The sequence below is a fragment of the Hipposideros armiger genome, unplaced genomic scaffold, assembly GCF_001890085.2.
Source record: "Hipposideros armiger isolate ML-2016 unplaced genomic scaffold, ASM189008v1 scaffold_709, whole genome shotgun sequence".
Taxonomy (NCBI): Eukaryota; Metazoa; Chordata; class Mammalia; order Chiroptera; family Hipposideridae; genus Hipposideros; species Hipposideros armiger.
The window spans coordinates 458603-479520 of NW_017732059.1; the positions used below are offsets into that span (position 1 = coordinate 458603).

Genomic DNA, 20918 nt, shown 5'->3' on the forward strand with positions numbered 1-20918 from the left:
CAATGGCCGGCAAGCGACTGCCTCACCCGGGAAGAGCACAATGATAATACCAACATGGGCCAGTGAAGCGACGTCCTCCACAACTAGACTGAAGAACAAAACGACAGCAGCTTTTCTGTCCCCTTCCCCCGATTCCCCAGTGCTGTTCCCATCCCCCCAATTCTCCAATAAAATCTTAAAAAAAGAAAAAGTCAGGAGTGACTCAGTGTAATCACCTGGTTCCTTGAATATAAATAAATAGTCATTCTCGGATATGATTTCACTTAGGAAGACATTTCTGTAGTTCATCCTTAAATAGTTTAGCATTTTGTTTTGGTAACAGATTCCGGTGCGTCTATCGTATTGATCTTTAAAAAAAACAAAACAAAACAGCTTCTGGTTTTCTTGATTTTTTTTTTCTGTATTGATTTTCTGTTTTCAATATCATTGATTTCTACTGTCATTTTTGTTTTATGTCTCTTCTTTTGTTTGCTTTAGATTCGTTCATCTAAAAATGAAAAGCCAAAGTGCGAGGTGACAGGCGTTTATTTGAGGTCCATGAGAATAGCTACTCGGGAAGCCCTGATTCAGGCAGAAACCCAGACAGTGTTCCGATGAGGCCACAAAGGCCAGGGGTGTTTATGACAAAGGGAAGGGTGACAGTGACATCACAGAAGGAAGGCGTTGCTATTGGTGCAGATACTGTAACATAGTGACGCTGATTCTAAACAGTGTTTTTAGTTTTCAGCCCAGAGTCATCCGTCCTGGAGTCATGGCACCTGTTTTCTTGTTGCCTCTGCAAACAGCTCTTTGGGACACAGTGTTGCTTAGACCCCGTCCTAAGGTGACTGTGTCCTGTTTTAGCATCAACAGGTTGGAGGCGTCAGACGGGCCAGGCCGGTCCTCGGGGACGGCATTTCTGGGTCCCTTTTAAAGGGGCTCCGTGTCTGTTATTGTTTACAGGATTGTTAGTCTTCTTTCTGTAGTTTCCTGAAGTGTTTTATGTTGATCACAATTCTGGGCTGTGACTCGGAGCGTCGCAGGGAGCCAGGGAAGACGTGGCACCGGAACCCAGGGAAACCCCCAGGAAGATGCCGTGTTTCCCCCGTTCAGACCGTCGTCAGGACAGCCCAGTGGCGTGCCTGGGTCTCCAGGACTCGGCCGTGTCCGGTGGCTTGTGTCCAGTGCCTGTCCTTATGAAGCCGTGGTTGTTCGTGGGTGTAGGTGTTTCTCTCCCAGAGGGTGTTGGCTTCGCTCGGAGTTCCCCCTGCACGTAGTGAACCCCCCCAACTCCTTCCCCACCAAACAAGCCTCAGTAATAAGCATGGAGAAAACAAGTGTGGGGGGGTCCCCGGCTCCAGCAGTGTGTCCGTAACTGTGATGCGTTTCAGGACAGCAGCTGGCAGTCCTGGGCACTTGTCTTCCTGTCAAAGAAACAGCAAAACAGCGGTGCCATCGAAGCCTCCCGTGTGGATGGCGTGGGGACGCTGTTTGCGTGAGCGCCCACATCGAACATGGGATGTCATCGGCTTAGCCATCGTGGGGGCACATGGGTGGGGGGGGNCCCCGGAGAGCCCGGGGGGGACCCCCGACGGGGCGCCCGCCTACCGCCTGCAGGACTTCGACACGCTGGCCACCGTGGGTGAGTGCCACGCGCGGGGACCCGGCGCGTGGGGGCGCCCGGGACGCCGGCGACAGACAAAGGGCCCCGCGCGCCGCCGCCCGCCGCCTCCCGGGCGCACTGTGCCCGGCCCCGCCTGCTCGCCGCGGCCCCCCAGGCGCCCCGAGAGTTGGGGGGACCCCCCCAAGCCCCCGCGAGCCTCCCAACCTGCCCGCGCCCTGCCCGCGCCTCCAAAAGCGCCTTATGGAGACCTCCTGCCCCTAAAGCGCCCCCGTGTGTGGGGCCCCCCCGACGTCACACAACTTCCCGGAGGTCCCCTCCTCTTGCCAGGCAGGGACCCCCAAGGCCCCGAGGGCGCTTGCTCAGCGCGCCTGGCTCAGCGCCCCCTCTGCCCTGCGGAGGGAGACTTCCGCATGGACTTGAGATCTAAGCGGGGCCTGCGGGACAGGTGTCCCGTGGAGTTGGGGGGCGTTGGGGGGGTGGGGGCGGCACTGCAGATGGAGAGACGTTTCCTGACGCCGCGCGCGCTTTCCGTCCGGGGCATCGCACACTTGGCGGTGCCCGCGCCCCACGCTTCTCTGCCTTTGTCCTCCGCCTGTGAACTTGACCCGAGGCGGGGCGCTGGGCGTGTGGGTTTCCCGGTCCCTGCGCGGCGGGATCTCTGAAAACGCGGGTGTCTGGGACGCCCCCCCGCCCCCCCGCGTGGGTCAACGCAGCCCAACGTCCGCTGGGTGCCGGCTTCCAGCTGTGGGCACAAGCCAGCTGTGGCTTCTTGGCAACCCTTTGTTGCCAAGTTGGGAGGTGGGGGGTTGTGCCCACATGTTGCTCAGGTCAGGAAGGGGAACGCGGACGGGGGCGTGCCGAGTGGGGCCGTGGGACCCTGGAGCAGGGGTGTGGAGGTCCTTTCTTGGGCTCCCCCGCCCCCGGTTTGGAAAGCGAGCAGCAGGAAAGCAGGACCCAGCGGGCTCAAGGTCATGAGGTCACTGGGGCTTGCTGACGGAGACCAAGCTGCACAGCCTTAGAGGCATGGAACCCGCGTCGGACAGGGGCCTTCTCCTGTCCTCCAGGGGCCTCCTTGCCCGGGCGTGCTTGGCTGTGAGGACGGGGTCACCTGGAAGCCTCATTGGGAAAGCAGGGTGTGGGGGGCACCCTGCCTGGCCCCCGCGTCTGCCCCTGTCTCCCTCTCAGCCCTCCGTTTCTCTTCCTCCCTCATGGCCTCTCCCTCCTCCGCTCCCCACGTCCCCTGGGAAGCGATGCTGGCTGATCTCAGCGCTGGCTGTGTTTTGCATGGCATCAGGGCGGGACAGAAACCCAGGCCAGCAGCGCAGTTCCACAGTAGGTGGAAACAGACGAACAATGGAAAGTTGGTGGAGAGCCTGCCGTCCCTTGGCACACAGCGCCAGCCATTGTATTTCTTTCGGGCACACACTCGGGCCTATTGTCAGAAGTGCGGGGGCTGGAGGCCGGGGCGGCCAGCCAGGCCCGGGCAGTGGGTGGGCTGCAGACATGACCTCGTCTGCTGCCCTGTGGGCATTGCCAAGTGGGCATAGGTGCCCAGCGACGGCTCTCGTCCTTAAAAACAATGTCACCCAGTCCCTGGGGACCAAGCCCAATGTCACCGCCCCTGGGGACCGAGTGGGCTAGGCTGGAAATGAGTTTCCTCCAAGGCCTCTTTGCTTCTGTTCATGAAGACTTTGGTTCTTCGGGAAGGATAACGTCCTGTGGCTCCTGAAGGCAGAGTCAGGGGCGCCCAAGTGCCGGGTGTTGGACAAGCAGGGGACAGGGACCCAGACGTGTGTGCGTGTGTGCCCCTCGGAAAGCTCAGTGACATTCTCTGCCTTCTTGCGCCTAAACTCCTTTCTTATTGGGGAAAGTTTCACCTGAGTGTGATTAACGTAAGAGATTAAGAATAACCCTTAGAATAAACACACACACACACACACACACACACACACACACACACACACACACACACACAGGCCTTTCTGACCTGTGACAATTGTGTCTCTTGAGACACAGTCTCTAGCAACGTCAGATCGTTTCATAAGGCACAGCGGACAAAAGTGAGGGGCCCGGCCGGGCTCTCTCCTGGCAGGTAGAACCCAGTCCAGTCAGGGGGAGCAGAAGCCCTTCATCCTAATCCTAAGCTTCCGGCTCAGGAAAATCAGTCCCCATTCCTAACCCTGCCCCCACCGCAGACAGGCACCACCCCCCTCCCGGGGCGGGGAACGGGGGTGGTGGGGGGGTGGGGGTGGCTGTAAACTGTCTGAGGGCACCCCTGTGCAGTTAGTTCTCCAGCTCTGCAAGGCCGCTTCTCCACCATGGGAAACCAACCCACACGCCACACAAACCCGAAACAAAAACTCCAGCCCTGTCTTAACCTTTCTTGACTGTCATCGTCCCCGCCCCTTGGAATCTTCTAGAATGAGTCAGGGTGGAAACACAGGGCTCAACTTGTCCTGCGCCCCGAAGGCTGTGGGGAGCCCCTGTCCCCACAGAGGTGCTCCTTTTCCTTTTGCCTGAGCACCCCTTTTCCTCATCCACGTGTTCTTGTGTTTTCTCGAGCCCGTGAACTGTACACAAGGAGGAGGGGGGAGGGGAGGGGAAGGCGTTCTTGGGACAGAATCGCTGACTCACCGTCTCTGAAACACGTTGGGATGGTGCTAACGTTTCAGGGCAGGTGGAACGCAGCCGGTGAACCCACGGGGTGGGTTTCTGCTCATTCAGCAAAGCCCGTGCGGGACCGTCTGGGGAGGGCCCGTGAGCCCAACACGTCCTGGAAACACACGGCCGAGTTCACGGGCGGCCACGACACCCTAGTGACTGAATAAGAAGGAAACCCAGGGGTCATGTCGTGTCAGATCCTGTTCTGTGCTTCTGGCAGAGACGGCTATGGGAAATGGCGGGCAGTGGAGATGGCCCACGGCTCCACAAGTCCAGCTGGGTCGCGTGAATGCTGAACGTGCCTTGGTGAAAAAATCTCATGGTGACTTTTTTTTTTTTTTTTTTAAAGAGCCCAGATGGGCCTCCGGGGCGCAGAACTGGTTTGCAACCCCATTTTCCCCCCTCTGTGTGCACAGATGATGGCGCGATTCAAAAAACACATACTTTGAAATCACTAGAGACGCCCGGGGGATTCCGGAAACCATACCTACAGTCACACAGCGCTCCTCCCGTGGGGACACCTTCTACGGCTTTTGCGCAACATCAGACCAGTCCTGGATGCCGTCCTGCTGAGCCGCTGTAGAACCTGTTTGGTGCTCCCCAATTTTTACAGGCTCCTTTGCGAGCAAGAGTCGGGGCACGGGGGGAGCCCTATGTCATTTTATGCCACCCACCCATTGGGGCGTTCACCCTCCAGCCTCCAGACCCAAAGCACAAAACTCACTCCCTCCTCACAGACGACTCGCTCATACGTGACACCTTGTATGTATTTATGTTTTTTTTTTACCATCTCACGTGACGAGATTGGAAACGTGTGTTTTCTTAACATCTGGAGGCCTTCCTTAATGAGTCATTAGTGATAGTCTGGTCCCCTCTCAAGCACGTGTAATCGGTTTCCTGTCCCTCTACACTGAGAGGATTTTCTCCTTGCGTCTGGGTTCCCTTCCTTCGGCCCTCACTTCACTCCCTGTGTCCTGGGCTGTCATTTGTCCTGGTCACCCCAGCACCCCTGAGCACAGCTCCCGAGTGGAACCGGGGTCGCGGGGATCGGTCGTCGGAATGGGCGGGGGAGCTGACAAGCCACGGGATTGTTTCATGCTGAACAGTACACAGAAAATCATGTTCACCTTTCACGCTCTTCATCCGGCCTCGGAGCTTCAGCGTATGTTGGCAGACGCACGTGGGCGGCTCTTAACTGTCACAAGGATGTCAAAATGAGATAAGATACTAGAAATCTAGAGCATTTCCAAGTGCAGAACTCTTGCAGGCTGGCCCTGGTTTTTTTGTTGGTTTTATTTGAGGTGACATTCACATGCTGTAGAAGGAACCGTTTAAAGCGCACTAGCCAGTGGCTTGATGTGCATCCGCAGAGGTGTGCAACCATCCTCTCTGTGTAGTTCCAGAATAGTCCACCATCCCGAAGAGGACGCCGTCCCCAGGAACCGTCACTCTGCCTTCCTCTCCCCAGACGTTGGCGACCACCAAAAACCGTATGCGTTTGCCTGTTCTCTGCTCTGCATTACTCAAATTCTTCTTTTCTCTCTCTCACGGTCCATCTCTAGGAGGCGGAAGGGCCCATCGGAAGGGAAGGCGAGGTGATGGACAGCCACACACCACGGGTAGACATGGGCAGTCAGAGTGAGAGAGCCAGTGACGGTCACACAGGTGACAGATACGTCCACGTAACACCTGCTCTCCAGGAGCTGGACGGGGCAGGAGGGACCGTCCCCTGGGGGCTCCGGAGGCAGCGTGGCCCTGGGACACCGTGGTGGCAGCCTGCTGGCCTCCAGGGCTCCAGTTTGCAGTGGGAGAGCCCTGCATTCATTTCTGAGGACGAGGCATCTATAAGTCACTGCGTGAGGAGGGCCATCTCCGGGGCCGGGTGGAGCGGAGCCAAGGGCTCGTTTTGCACACTTGTCCCACTGCTCCTTTGCGCCTCCCTCCTCCCCACAGAGGGCAGCAGGGCGAGGCCCCCGCAGGCTGCCCACGCCCTCTCACGCCTCACTTCCGTAAATCCAGAGCAAGAGCCCACGTCCCACATGGCCCGGCCCACGGGCATCATTTTGCGTGGTCCCCCTCCTTGGCGTGTAGGTTCCTCGGAGCTGCTAGAACAGACCGCCACCCACCGGGTGTCTTATGAACAGCACAGATCCACTTTGTCACCATTCTGGAGGCTGGAAGCCCCAGTTCAGATCAGGGAGCCGTGATGGTTAGGCACTTGGGGGGGATCTCTTGTGGGTTGCACGTGGCTGCTTTCTCACCGTGTTCTCACGTGATGGGGGAGGGCAGAAGGGAGGCAGGTTTTCTCGTGACTCATAAAGACCCCAATCTCACCCACCACGGGGATCCCCCCCCCTCACGACCTGATCCTAATCTCCTTCCAAAGACCCGCCTCCAAAGTCCATCCCACTGGGGGTTACGGCGTCAGCACACAGATTTCGGGGTGACACAAACATTCACGCCCTAACACTAGACTTGCCCCTCACATGTCGCCTTCTCTTCCTTCCCCTGAACCCCTCCCTTTGGGGTGGAGGTGGTGCCCCAGCGGTAGGCACACCTAGTCACATCCGACGTGCTTTGGTGGAAGGCACGACTCTTTCTGTGTCCAGGGACAACGCTCCCTGCCCCAACTTGGGTCACCCATACGGATGGGGCTGTGACACCGTGACAGGTGGTCCCAGACCTTCCTGGGTGGGTCCCTCCACAGCTGAGGACCACCAGACAGGCCAGTTTTGTCACCGGGAGAACAAGGCAGAGGCACCGCACGACACAGAAGTGTCCCCGCCACCACCGCGTCGCTGAGCTCACGCACAGCTGCTCACCACGGTGTTGTTTCCGGGAGAAGCGTGCTCAGCATTCTCAGTAAACCACTGTCAGTCTCTGGGAGTGGCATCCTGGGGCTTCTCCGTATTTTCTCCAGTGGTGGTTTTTTTCCCTGTGCAACCACAGCGGCACCACCTTCAGTGCCATTTCATGGATGTGTCTCTTTTCCTTGAGATGCCACACGCTGTTTCCTGCTGGGGAGGAGAGGAAACTAATGGGTGATAGGCGTCAGCTCTTTTGAGACGGTCAGCAGTGTGCAGGGCACGGTACAACCGTGTCCCCTGGTTTGCACAAGGACCCGCAAGGGGGGCTGGCCATTGCATGTGGGGCCCCCTTCTCTGCATCCATGGAGGGCGTGGCCCTCGCCGCGTCCTTCCACGGGTCATCCTCTCCCAGCTGGGAGGAGAGGCGGCAGCGTGGGGGCGAAAACCACCTCGGGGGCTGTTTGCTAGCTGAGTGTCTGGGCAGGTGGCCTCCATTCTCTCCAACTTTGTTTCCCCTGCAGAAAATGTGGCTGGTGAGGACACTGCAGAGCTTCTGGGGGTACAGGAGCTAATGTATGTATTGCGGTGCTTGGCGTGGTGTGGGCACCCTAAAGGGCAGCCCCCCATTCCACCATCCACCCACACACCCATCCATCCATCCATCCATCATCCATCCATCCATCCATCTACCATCCATCCATCCATCATCCATCCATCCATCCATCATCCATCCATCCATCCATCCATCCATCATCCATCCATCCATCCATCCATCCATCCATCATCCATCCATCATCCATCCANCTGCTGGGAAGCCGATCTCCTGGAAACAGTGCTGTGCGTGGCGGTTGGGGTTGCAGGCGGCTTCATTCGTAGCTCAGAAGAGGCTGGACTGCAAGCATCCCGCGATGACAGGGAACTCGAAAGCAGGATGACTGTGGTCTTGGGCGCTTGACGGAAGGCACGTTTGACAGGAGAGCCGTCAAGTCGGAGAGAGTGGCTTTGAGGGACACGCTCGAGGAATGTACACATTGTCTTTCTTTACTTAATTTTTTGTGGGCGTTGAACACCATGTCTCCAAAGGATGGCGCGTGCTTTCCTTTGGAAAAGGGTGTTTGTGGTGCCCCGACTTTGCACTGGTCCCCTAGGATCGGGCTTGTGTAAAAATGTGCCTCGGGGACACAGCTGTTGTCTGCCTCTCGTTGGGCAAAGGTCAGACGCAGGAGGTAGGAGACGGACCCGTTTGATGTTTCCTTAGTAGACATGTAGATTCTGTGCACGTGCCCAGATCCTAGATCGCAAAGAGGAGAGCTGGATGGTTACCCCCAGCGCAGGGGCACAGGGATAGCTTTAAAATTTCCCTCTGGGTTGTACAGTGGGAATTGGGGTGTCCCCGAAGACAGAGGACAAAGGCCGGAGGAAGACACACGTCTCAGCCACAGTCTCACGTGGCCCTTTAGAACCTGGAGGAGAAGAAAGGTGTGGTTGGAAGCGAGAACCTGTAGAAACGCTTCCCACAGAAGGCAGTTTATACGTCTGGCTGCACTAGGTCAGCATGTGTCCTTTCGTCAAGATTTTCAGAACGCCCGGATGTCATGCATCGGGCTGTTAAACGATGGTGAAGCAAGTATGAAATGAGAATGACAAGGGCCGAATGCAGAACCTAACAGAGTAACAATCCGTCTCCGTTGCAGAGAGCATAACCCGAAATCTACTGAGAATACAAGGCTTGGTCTTGTTTGGAGAACGGGGGCCCCCGTGAAATGCTCTGTTGAAGAGCCAGACCGCAGTTGAGATCAAAGCAGTCCTCCAGGTGGGGTCCCGAGGGGCATGGGGTTCCCTGAGGACTTCTCCAGGAGCCCATGACGTCACAGCCGTAGGAAAACATCACTTGCTTTGTCTCTCTCCGCCTTGCATGGGTGTGGGGTGGAGTTTCCAGAGGCTGCCTGACACGGGATGGCATCGCCTCTGACCAGCACAGGGAGTGCGTGCTTGCTTGCTTATTCTTTTGTATTTTTTATTCCATTGCACTTGTTACTGTCTGTAGACTTAACCCGTCTTTGCCATTTTCCTGCTCCCACCTGAGGTGGACACGTCTTCCAAATGTAGTCCTTTGAACCTCATTCCTTTCTGCTCCAGGCGTGGGCGGTGGGTCCCCTGGGAACTTCGGTCTGGAGCAACATAGCAAAGGCATTCCTGAGGGTGTTTCGAAAGTGGGGTTAATCCATGCTCTGCGCAGGGAACTGCAGCCGTTATGTGGGGGCTGGGGGAGGCGTCCAAGGATACACAGCATGCTGTCCTCGTCTTCCAGAAGCTTCCTTATAGAAATAACTGTAAGAAACGGTCGAATGTGACAAGGACTGTCTTCAAGGTGCCGAGAAGGAAGTAGATGTTTGATGGCAGATGTTTCGCGATGGGTCTGATCTGGATGACGCGTCATTAGAGAGGAAGCAAGGAGACGAAACAGAAGGAGGGAGTACAGAGGGGTGTTTTTTTTGGGGGGTAAAGGGGCGGGAATTGAGAGAACCAGTTGGAATGCAAGGGTGTGACTGGGAGACAGAAGGATGCAGAGGCGGCTTAGATCCCAGTGATCTGTGTGTCTCACACCAACCTAGACGTTTATGGGCATTTTTAAGGGAAGCAACACCCTGCACGATCAACACAAAGGTTGAGGTGGGATCTTTTAGGAGGGATTGGAGGCAGGGACCGGGGAGAGCCCACCGTCCAAGGGATCATGGGGGTGGATTAAGGCTGTGGGGCAGGAGACTTCATGGCGTCCACTCGGGTTCAGGTCCCCGAGTGACCGAAAGCGTGGGGCGCCGTCAGGTGGACCTAGAGCTGGGTGAAGGAGGCACTTGGTCTGTATCTACCTCACCCTGTAGCTACAATAGATAGCCCAGTCTCTGGGGCACAGTGGGTACCCCAGAATCCTGGTCCAGCCAGACACTGGAAAAGTGGGTGTATTACAGAGTATCCGTTACCCTGGCAGCAGCACTAAGCGTTAGGTCGGTTTAAAGACCTGACGGCTCGCATCTGCGAGAGAGAAGGGACAAGGAGCTGGGGTCGGGAGCTTTAGGAAACGGAAGATGCTCACGGTGGGAGGACTCAGCAGTCGGTCCACAGCGGCATGGTTGTGTGCACGCGTTGCTCTCGGTGCTGTGCAGGCTTTTCACGAACTGTTACGTGAAGGGCTTACCCGTTACGCAGTTCATGTTAGCGCACACCTTGAATGTGTTTTCTGTGAGCGAGAATAAGTTCAGGGTTGAGTTCTAACTCTGGCACGTGAAACAAGTGTCATTCTCAATGTGGCCACCGGTGAGCTGGGCCCTCCTGCAGACGCAATGTGTTGGCGTGCGTGCGTCCTGCAACCCACCCGTGGGCGTGACTCCCTCAACGTGTTGGCATGACAAGCTCTTGAGTCACCTGTCTCTGCTGGTGGACCTGTCATAACAACCGTCCGCTGTCCTCCTTGGATTCCTCAGAGTAGGGCTGCCTGCTGGAACTCGGGGACCATGTGGCATTATCTGTTGTACACCCCACCCCACGTGGCATTGACTTCTTGACTGTAATGTGCCTTCATTTAACTTTGAACAGCCACCTGTGCTGGTGACCGCTGCATTGGGTAGCACAGACGTAGACATTTACGATAATATGAGTCAGTAAAACCAGAAACCGCAAATGCAGCCTCCCAGGAGGCCCGCAGATCTGGACAGTTTTTTGTTTTGTTTTGTTTATTTTTTATTTTTTTATTTTTATTTTTTTAAAATTATTTTATTTTATTTATTTATTTTTTTTAGCTGAGCCATCCTGCTACCTGTTGGCAGCTCAGTGGCTGCTCAGCTCGGGCTGGACTCGAACCGCTGTTGCTCAGAGCTCAAACTCTTGAGCGAGCTCTTTTATTTTTTTATTTTTAAATAGGAAACGGTGTTTTTCCACTCAGGACCCATCAGGTCCAAGTCAAGTACTTGTTTCAATCTANCGCGCCACTCGGCCGGCCCTATGACCCACTTTTGACACAGTGTTTTCCTTACCCAGCAAGGGCTCGCTGCCCACCCTCCATAGAAAACAATACTGCGACATATGCTTTGGAGAACAGAAAAAGCTTTTATTTGCGATTCGACTGACATGGACACAGGAGGCAAGGTTTAACTCTGTCTCCTGGATTCAGGGTTCGGGGAGGCTTTAGGGGGGTTCAGCACCAGACCTTCTGGACAGCGGATCTTTCGCGGCTGGGAGCATTCTGGTCGTTTGGATCTGTGGGGCCAGCAGTTACGAGTTCCCAGGTGGTACTCGAAAGTGGCGTAAAGTCTGGTCCCGGGTCTTGTTAGAAAACAGGACAGACTGAGCAGGTTCTGCGGCTGCCCAGGCCTTGGTTACCCCACTTGCCCACTTGGAAATTCATACTGGTTTTCCCAGCAGATTATCAGAACAAGGACATCGTCTCACAAATCCCTATGAAAATGCACACGTTGCTACAGATAATGGCTGTAATATAAGGAGAAGGTCTCGCGGGCAGGCAGTATATTGATTCTCTTGAGGACATCCATCTGGATGTAGTTTTGATGACGTTTTGATGACTCATTCCAGAGATGTGGAGGGCCACCTCTAGAGGGCTCTTTCAGAAGGGCTGGCCATTCATGTGGTGGAGGATGTTATCTCGCTTGATTATGTCAGGAGCTCTGCACAGAGCACAGGGCTGTGGAGATGTGAGGCTGGGTGTGGCCGCTGGCAGCTGGGTCCCTGCAGGACGAAGTGCCCTGTGACGCTTTGGGGGCTGGGGTCTGAATTTGGACGGGCAGGTAGAAGTGGGACTCTGTGTGCGCCTGAGTGTGCATGTGTGTGGGGGTGTGTGCTCACGTTGGAGGCTTGCAATTAGGGGGTAAGGGAGGGGGACAGTGAGCCAGCTCATGTTGGGGGGAAAACTCCAAAGGAAATCGTTCCACAGAGATGGAAAAATAAAACTTGGAGTGGCACTCCCCAAACCGAAAGGGCATTGAGACAGCAACTCCCACAATTTCCTCTTCACAGGCAGTAGATGCCGCTTGTTGTAACATCGTGAGGAAAAAATAATTTACAATAAAAAATCAGGGCCGGCCGAGTGGCGCGNAAATGTAGCAGTAGGCAGTGGATGCAGAAATGTAGCAGTAGGCACTGGATGCATTTGAAGTTGACCAGCCATTCCTCCATGGACGCGCCCTAAGTGTCCCCGAGGCTGGCCTTCTGTCGGCAATGGAAGCGGGTTGGGGAGGAGGCGTGCGTTGTCCCAGGCAGGTCCGTCCGTCCTTCTGCACGGCTGGGTCCGGCTTCCCTGCGGTGTGAGGCGAGGGTCTTCATGTGGGAGCTGCTCCAGTGAGTCAGCCTTGAGCTCCCGGGGGAGTTGCCTGCAGGACACCTCGAGGCGGGTTTCCAGGCTTTATCTTGTGTCGGGGGCTCTCCCGTGGCCTCTCCAAGACCTGCGTGGATTGTCTCTCCCCGCTGAGTCCGGCGGGGGGGCTGCCAAGGCTGACCCTGAGTGCCCAGGAGCCACACCCACTGGTTATATCCATGTTTGAAAAGGGACACACTGTTTTCTTTATTTTTTTAAAGAGTTTCATGAAAATATAGCGAGCATACATTATGTTATTTTCAGGGGTACACCATAGTTATCCATTTATAGACCTAAAGAAGTGACCACATGATAAGCCCAGCCACCATCTGACACTGTCCCACGCTGTCACAATATTATTGACTCTGTTCCCCATGCTGTACTTTACATCCCCGTGACTTGTTTGTTTTATACCTGGAACCTCTTCACCTTTTCTCCCACTTTTAAATTTTTTCAATTGCAGTTGACATTCACTATTATTTTACATTAATTTCAGGCGTACAGCATAGTGGTTAGACATTTATATAATTTAAGAAATGATCCCCCTGACTAGCCTAGTACTCGCCTGGCAGTATACATAATTATTATTATATTGTTGACTATATTCTCTACACTGTACTTTACATCCGCGTGACTATTTTGTAACCACCAATTAGTACTTCTTAATCCCTTCACCTTTTTCACCGTGACCCCAACCCCCTCCCACCTATCACCCCAACAAATCTAGTCCCCATCTGATATCATACACGGTTATTACAACATTATTGACTATATTCCTTATGCTGTAACCTACATCCCCATGTCTACTTTGTCACAACCAATTTGTACTTCTTAATCCCTTCCCATTTTTCACTCATCCTCAACCCCCCTCTTCATCTGGCAACCATCAAAATGTCCTCTGTATCTATGAATCTGTTTCTGTTTTGCTTGTTTATTTTGTTCTTTAGATTCCAGCTATAAATGAAATCACATTGCATCTGTCTTTGTCTGACGTACTGCGGTCAGCACATGGAGTGGTTTCCAAGATAAATTTTTTTTTCAATTCTTTTTTCACTTTGCTGTTCTGATTGGGAGTTTTCTGCTACACTGTCCCACTGGTTTGATCCTCCACTTCATCTAGACTGCTGGTGACTCCTGTTAGTGCGTTCTTCATGTCAGTTATTGTAGTCTTCATTTCTGATTGGTTCTTTTTTATGGTTTCTGTGTCCTTTTCGATGCTTGCCATCTCTCTGTTGAAGTTCTCACTAAGTGCCTTGAGCATCCTTATAACAAGTTGAACTCTGTCTCTGGCAGGTTGCTTGCCTCCATTTTGTTGAGTTCTTTTTCTGGAGTTTTCTCCTGTTCTTTCATTTGGGCTGCATTTCTTGGTTTCCTTATTTTGGCTGTCTCTGTGTTTGTTTCTGTGTATGAGGTGGATCCGCTACGTCTTCGAATCTTGGCCGAGTGGCTTTATGTAGTAGGTGCCCTGTGAGCCCCTGGCACAGGCTCCCTGGTCACCTGCACTGGGTGCTCTAGGACTGTCCCCGTGTGGCTTGTGTGTCCCCTCCTGTTATACTTGAGCCTTGGTTGCTGCTGGCAGGTCAGTGGGTGGGACTGACCCTCAGGCTGACTGGCTGTGGGGTTTGGCCACGTCCACAGCTTACAGGCTGCTGTGCAGGCAGCTTAGCCCACTGAGTGGGATTCGCCCCAGTGGGCCCTGGTGCCTGTGAGGCCACCCTTTGTGTGNCATCCATCATCCATCCATCATCCATCCATCATCATCCATCATCCATCCATCCATCCATCCATGCAACCATCCATCCATCCATCCATCCACCCACCATCCGTCCATCCATCCATCTAGTCACTCACACGTAGGGGAGCCCGTGTGGCCCCGTCTGATGGGACCTTCCCAGATAACACTAAAAGCACCTCTTCTTGGGAAGCCCCTGGGTTGTCGTGCTGTTTTTATGGCTGAGCAGTAGTCCATGGCATGTCTGTCCAGATGTTTTATTAATGTGTTTAGAGAAACAAACTTCGAAGACTGGGGCGGCTTAAACAGCACACATTTATTCCCTCCAGGTCCTGGAGGCTGGAGTCCGAGATCCAGTGTTGCAGGGCTGGTCCCCCCCGAGGCCTCTCTCCTGGGTGTGCAGACGGCCGTCTGCTCCCCGTGTCCTCACATGGCCGTCCCTCTGTGTGTGTCTGTGTCCTCACCTCCTCTTCTTGTAAGGACACAGTTCTAATGGGTTAGGGCCCACCCTAGTGACCTCATGTTGCCGTAGTCCCCTCTTTACAGACCCGTCTCCAAATCCAGCCGTCTTCTGTGGCCCCAGATGCTGCCTCGGTCCCCTCCAGAGTCCCCGTAATGCCGTGTTTGGCAGGGACCCTCCGTGTCCCGCAAAAGTCACCTTGAGTGGCCCCTGTGGGTCAGGCAACTCTGTCATCTTTCTTTTTTTAAGAATTTTTTGTTGAGGGAAAATAATATACAACACGAGCCTTTTAAAACCATTTTTAAGTGTATCGATCCGTGGCGTTGATGAGTTCACACTTTGGTACAACCGTCACTGCTGCCTGTGTCCAAAACTTCTCCACTCCACGGTGAAAACGCCTGTACGTGTCGATCAGCCCCTTCCTGGTCCACATAATCCTCCAGGAGGTCTCAGCGAGGAGTTGAGACCCTTGGGGTGGTGGGGGAGGTCGCTCATTGAAACCGCTGAGCCATCAGAGGTCAGCCTGCTGCACTCGGCCGCCCAGGGAGGTTCCTCTTCCTGTAGGCGTCTCAGGTGCGTGCGTGCATGTGTGTGTGTGTGTAGGGGGCGTCGTGTGTCTTCCATCCCTTGGTGATGAGCAACGGGCTTCAGTGTCCCGTCCCCCCCCCCCGTCCGCCATGACACTACTTCAAGCCATGGCCGTGAGCGCCGATGACAGTTGTCCTTTCTGCATCCCCCAGGACGTGAGCACCTCCAAGGCAGATGTCACATCATTTCCCAGGCTCATCGCGTTTTCAAGGCTGGATGGTGGTGGTTTTTGCATGGCTACGGGGCTCACTCCAATCAGTAGACTTGTCATGACTGTGCCGGGACTGCCCACTGTTCCCCGGCCTGGGGCACCCCCTCCTTCCAGCTCTGGGGTTCGGGCAGGGTGGGACCCCAGAGGAAGCCCACTGTGAGGTCATCTGAGGTCATCATTCCTTGGTTTTCTCCTGTGATCTTTCTGTTGGCCTCTCACACCGTTTGTGCCTGCTAGGGCTGCTGCAATAAATTACCCCAAACTTAGTGGCGTAAAACAGCATTTATTCCCCCCCCTACAGTTGTGCAGGTTATGAGTGCGGCTGTGGATCTTAGTTACACTGACCGGTCAGCAGGACTGGGTCCTTCTGGGGACTCGTGGGAGCTTCTGTTTCCTCGCCTTTCCTGCTTCTAGATAGAAGCCTTGCCCGTTCTTTGACTTATGACACCTTCCTCCACCTTCCAGGCCAGCACGTCTGGGTCACACCCGGGGTCATCTGCCCATTTTATGTCAACCGATGAGCATCTGTAATGAGCACCTCGAAACGGCCACGTAGAGTGACATACTCACGGGTTGTGGGGGTTCAGGGGAGGACATCCCAGAGTGTGGTCATGTGGACAGCTGCCCCGCAACCTGGCCTTGTCTTTCGTCACCTGCGGGGACTTCCAGAAATGAAGAAACCACGTTAACCGTAAAATGCTCTCCCATGAAGTACCTGGCCAAGAGGAGAATGTTAGTTCCCATTAGCAATGGCTGTGGCCGTGAAGCTGTGGGTGTGTGTGGGTGTGTGGGTGTGTGTGGGTGTGGGTGTGTGGGTGTGTGTGGGTGTGGGTGTGGGTGTGGGTGTGGGTGTGGGTGTGTGTGCATGCCAGGGAAGGGATGAATTGAGTTAATTGAGGCTGTCCCATGTTTGCCCTCTCCTGCCTGGCTGGAACTGTGTGCCAGCATTAATTGGTACCTCTGTGGTCCCCGCCCCCGTGCTGGACGGGCAGAACCAGTTCTAACGTTACGAGGCAGCCGGGCATAGTCTTACCCTCTGGGAGCTGCAGGCCCGCCCCCAGGAGTCCCGGAAGAAAAGCTTGAGCCACCTGCGGGAGTCACATAAAGACGGCAGAGGGAGGGTCATTGGCCAGGAGTCCCGAGCATGCTGAATAGGCAATTAAAGACCACGGGTAGCTTTTCTTCTTGGTAAACTTGGCAGGCTCTTTTTTTTTTCTGCGTTACCTTGTGGAAAAATAATGAAGCCAACACTGTGAATGCTTCTCAGCGGCTCCTACTTTCGGGAGTGTTTCCCCTCCGTGTCACGGGTGGGATGTGTTTTGGGTGGACAGGGTGCTACATCATTGCCCTCACCAGTGGGGCCACCAGTGTGGGAGTCCAGTTGGCGTTTTGGTTCCATTCGAGTGGGTAGAAATGTANCATCAGGTCCAAGTCAAGTACTTGTTTCAATCTAGCTGTGGAGGGCGCAGCTCAGTGTCCCATGCAGGGATCGAACCGGCAACCTTGGTGTTATGAGCCTGCGCTCTCACCACCTGAGCTCACCGGCCACTTTTTTTTTTTAATTGCGGAAGATCTGGATAGCTTTCAAGTGCTTTCTCCGACGCAGCTATTGCTAGCAACGAAAACAGCTTTTTGATAATACTCTCGGCCGTCCCGATTCACATGACCCCTGAGATAGATCACACGTCCACAAGTCCACAAGACCTCCTTTCCCTAATCTAATCCAACGTCTAGACGCTTAATGACATTTTCCCAAAGAAATTAATAGCAACTGTAATTTTCTAAGCATCTATCATGCCAGGTCCCACGCTGACCCCTTCATACGATAGCTTCCGTTTTTATATGACCTATCGTCTCAACGTTATCGGAGCGTTTCCTAGCAAAACTCTCAAGCAAGCAAAACATCTTCACTGATGGAGCAGATTGAGTTTGTCAACAGACCAGTGTACTTGCTTGAGAAGGTAGAGCGGAAGTAGTAGTTTATATATTATTATATGGAATGTATTTGTTTCATGTCACCACTGGAATAATTTCGTGTGTCAGGCAGCACGCGCACACACACACACACACATACACACACACACACATCCCTACACACTGCATAGCCTACCTCTCCCAAGTTTGTATTAAACCGTTAATACACTTGATTTGTAGGAACACAGGACGCAAACGGTTGTAAACACAATTCGGGAGGGAGTGGAGGGCTCATGTGCAAATGGCATCCATCTGGTTTCGGGAGGACCAAGAGCTGATGGCAAAGTGGTGCATAAATGAGGAAGACGTGTAGCAGGAGACAGCTGCCCAGGCCAGACCCCGGACCAGCTCTAAGGAGCGTGGGGGTTGCAGGGAGGGTGAGGCAGGAAAGCTCCAGACCCTCCTGGGATGAGCAGAGCTCAGAAAACCATCAGCGCCTAAATAGCAAACGCTTCTTTGTACAGAAATGGAAGGACATGGGCGATGGGGCAACAGGGTGAAGTTCCCCCAAGTCCTTCCCTCCCAGGGTCCCCCGGCCTCGCTCACACGTGGAAACTCGAATTTTCCCCCCTAGCGTCTCCTTGGTACACAGGGAAAGACCGCGGACCCGGCGTTTCTTGTGACCTTGTCCTGGGTTAGATACCGAGCTAAGTAAGGACATGGGATCCCACAAAACGCCGGTCATGCCAGGGACTGAAGAGATTAAGATGAAAACAAAACGGGAAATGTAACTCATGTGTTAAACATTAAGTCTCCCTCTGAGTCATGTCTTCAGGGAAGGTGGAGAGGGTACGGGCTCTCTCGGCAGAAATAGGATTTTCCAAAGAGGAACAGAAAGACGCGTCTCAGTAGGATTACCGAAAAAAAACATTTTTTTTAATGAAAAAAAAATTTTTAAACATCAAAAGGGTGGTCTTATGCACGCATGCTGTTTCAGGGACCGTCCTGCAGCTCGTGGCTGTCAGGTGCATGGCGCGAATCTAGGGACACCTTTTGTTTTGAGTGCGGGAGGGCGTGTCCCCAAGGCCATGCCTGTTGGGGGTCCATCTCTCCCTGGGCATCCGTGGGCTCTCTGTGGTGGCTTCCCGTGGCTGTCATAACAAACCCCTGTGATCCTGGGGGCTCAGAACCACAGACACGCATCCTCCCCCGTCCTGGAGGCCAGGAAGCTGCCACCAAGCTGTCCCAGGGCCACACTCCCTCCGGAGGCTCCAATGGACGGTCCCTCCTGCCCCGTCCAGCTCCTGGGGGCTCCAGGCGTCCCTAGACAAGGACAGTTGTCATTGGATTTAAGACACACCCTAATCCAGGAAGATCTCATCCTGAGATCCTTAATTAATCAAGTTTGCAAAGACCCCCTTTCTCAATAAGGTCACCCTCCCAGGCACCAGGGGTTCAGACTTGAACATGCCTTTTGGGGGACACAGTGCTCGTCATCGCCCCAGGGCTCATCATGGAACTTGGGGTGTTCTTCCCCAAACAGAAGAACTCAGCAGACCTTTTGCACGCCTGTCAGAGCTGCCTGTCTGTGTGGCTGCCACGACGTGACTGCTCAGATGCCTAGACCCTGCCCTGCAGCCGTCTCCACCCTCCCTCTCGTCCTCACCCCCAATCTTTTCTTTGCCTCCTTGGCCGCTCATCTTCGTGCCCCCCATTTTCCCCCGCAGCTCACCGTCCTTGTCTCGGGCCTCTGTTTTGATTCATATCACAGCCTCCGAAGCGTTCTTGCCGTTGTGCCTACTGGCGCCTCCGAGCACAGGGCAATCTTTCAAACGAAAGCGGACACAGCAGAGACCCACCGAGGCACTTGGGTGCTGTCAGCCCCGTGAGCCCCGGTCCCCCTGGCGTGGAAGGGTTTCCGAATCCCTGCCTTCCTGCAGCCTCAGGAATCTCAGATCTGTATGGTCCTCACCTCCCTGATCCTGCCGTTCACGCCTTATCCTGCAGTCTGCACCGCCCTCCGTTTTCCCTGTGAAACTTGACGTCCTCAAAAGTCACTGTGTCTTGATCGCCGCTAATCGAGACCAAGGGCAGTTGCCTCCGTAAGTCCCTGAGGCCCCTACCTGTCATCCGAAGTCCTGATGCCAACGCCACGTGAGCCCGTCCGAGGTGGTACAGCTACGCCAAATCACGTTTACCGTGAGTGCAGGGACGGACGTGAGATTTCGGAGCAGCCTGTGTGCGTCAGGGCTGTTTCGGTCGTAAGGGCGCCCGACACACAGTCACACGGCGACAGTGGCCGAACACAGCCCTCACTTCATTGTGTTCACTCGGTGTTTGATTAGAGGGCTGCGTTGTGTTTGTAGCACGGACCTCAGGAAGCGCGTGTTGTCCAGAGTGGGGTGTGCTCAGTGTCTGAGCTGGCACTTGGCGTTGGGACAAGAACTGGGTGGGCGTTGAGGGGTACAAATGCTGCGTCTGTCACGGCGGCAGCCCCTAGACACATTCCATGCAACAGAAACGCAGGTGCCACAGTTGAGAGCCTCCGTGGCCTCTGCTGAGCTTGTGGCCGCTGCGGGGACAGGGCAGGTGGCGATGGTTGCTGTCACCAGAGTTTTACTGGATGGTGCCTGCGCTAAGGTGGTGGTTCTCAGCAGGGCGCAGTGCTGTCCCCAGTGGACCGTCGGCGATGTCTGGAGACGTCATGGTAACAATAGGGGAACCGGAGGAAGTGGCTGCAGACCAGGGACGCTGTTCAATATCCTGGGGTGCACAGGATGGTCATCAGTCATCCAGCCCTGAAGTCGGTGGTGCTGAGGCTGAGAGACCTGTCTTGGCATGAGATGCTGGCTGTCTGTCTGTCTATCTATCTATCTATCTATCTATCTATCTATCTATCTATCTATCTTCTATCTGTCATCCATCTCCATGCTTCTCAACCAAGGGTAATTCTATCCCCCAAGGACACTGGGCAACATCTGGAAGGATTTTTGGTTGTCACAATTGTGGGGACAGGGTGGGGCTGCTGGCGTCCAGTGGGTAGAGGCCGGGGATATGTCATCCCCCTCCCCGGCCCCCCAGAGACTCCTCCAGCCCCAAGTGTCAGTAGCGCTCAGCTCGAGAAACCCTGATCCGGAGGCTGATGCGTCGTCTTTGATTTGTGGGGTGCGGTGACATCATCGCGTCCCATCCCGGATGCAGGGTAGGGCTGCGTGCTTATTAACCCGGCCCGCGGGCCCTGTGGACGGAGGAAGACCAGCCTTTGGTCTTCTTGGTAACAGGTCTGTCACCCAGGTGGTCCTCGGAGCTGCAGATAGGAGCTCCTGTGAGCAGCCAGGCTGAGCCGCAACCCCGGGCACTTCCTTGTGTGACATTTGTGAGTGTGTGGCGGGGGAAGGGGAGGGACTTCCTGTGTTCCTTTTGTCCTTTGTGACGGCTCGTTTTCTGTCTTGGAGAGCACACAGGAAGGATCCGTTCACAAATCATTTGTACGAGGCAGACTTGTGGCTCTTAAACGGCCTCTTCTGTTTTTTATCTTTTAAAACAGGACAATGGGGAATTGAATGTTGCTTGACGC

At 54.6% G+C, this 20918-nt stretch overlaps 1 protein-coding gene across 1 annotated transcript in view; it reads left to right on the top strand.

The window, feature by feature from the left end:
* The first annotated feature begins 1452 nt into the window (after window positions 1-1452).
* The window catches only part of PRKX (protein kinase cAMP-dependent X-linked catalytic subunit), a 68844-nt gene continuing 49378 nt past the window's right edge, over window positions 1453-20918 (top strand). The window contains exon 1 of the mRNA XM_019627104.1: window positions 1453-1621. Coding sequence (XP_019482649.1) covers window positions 1453-1621 — 169 coding nt within the window. The remainder of the gene's footprint in view (window positions 1622-20918) is intronic.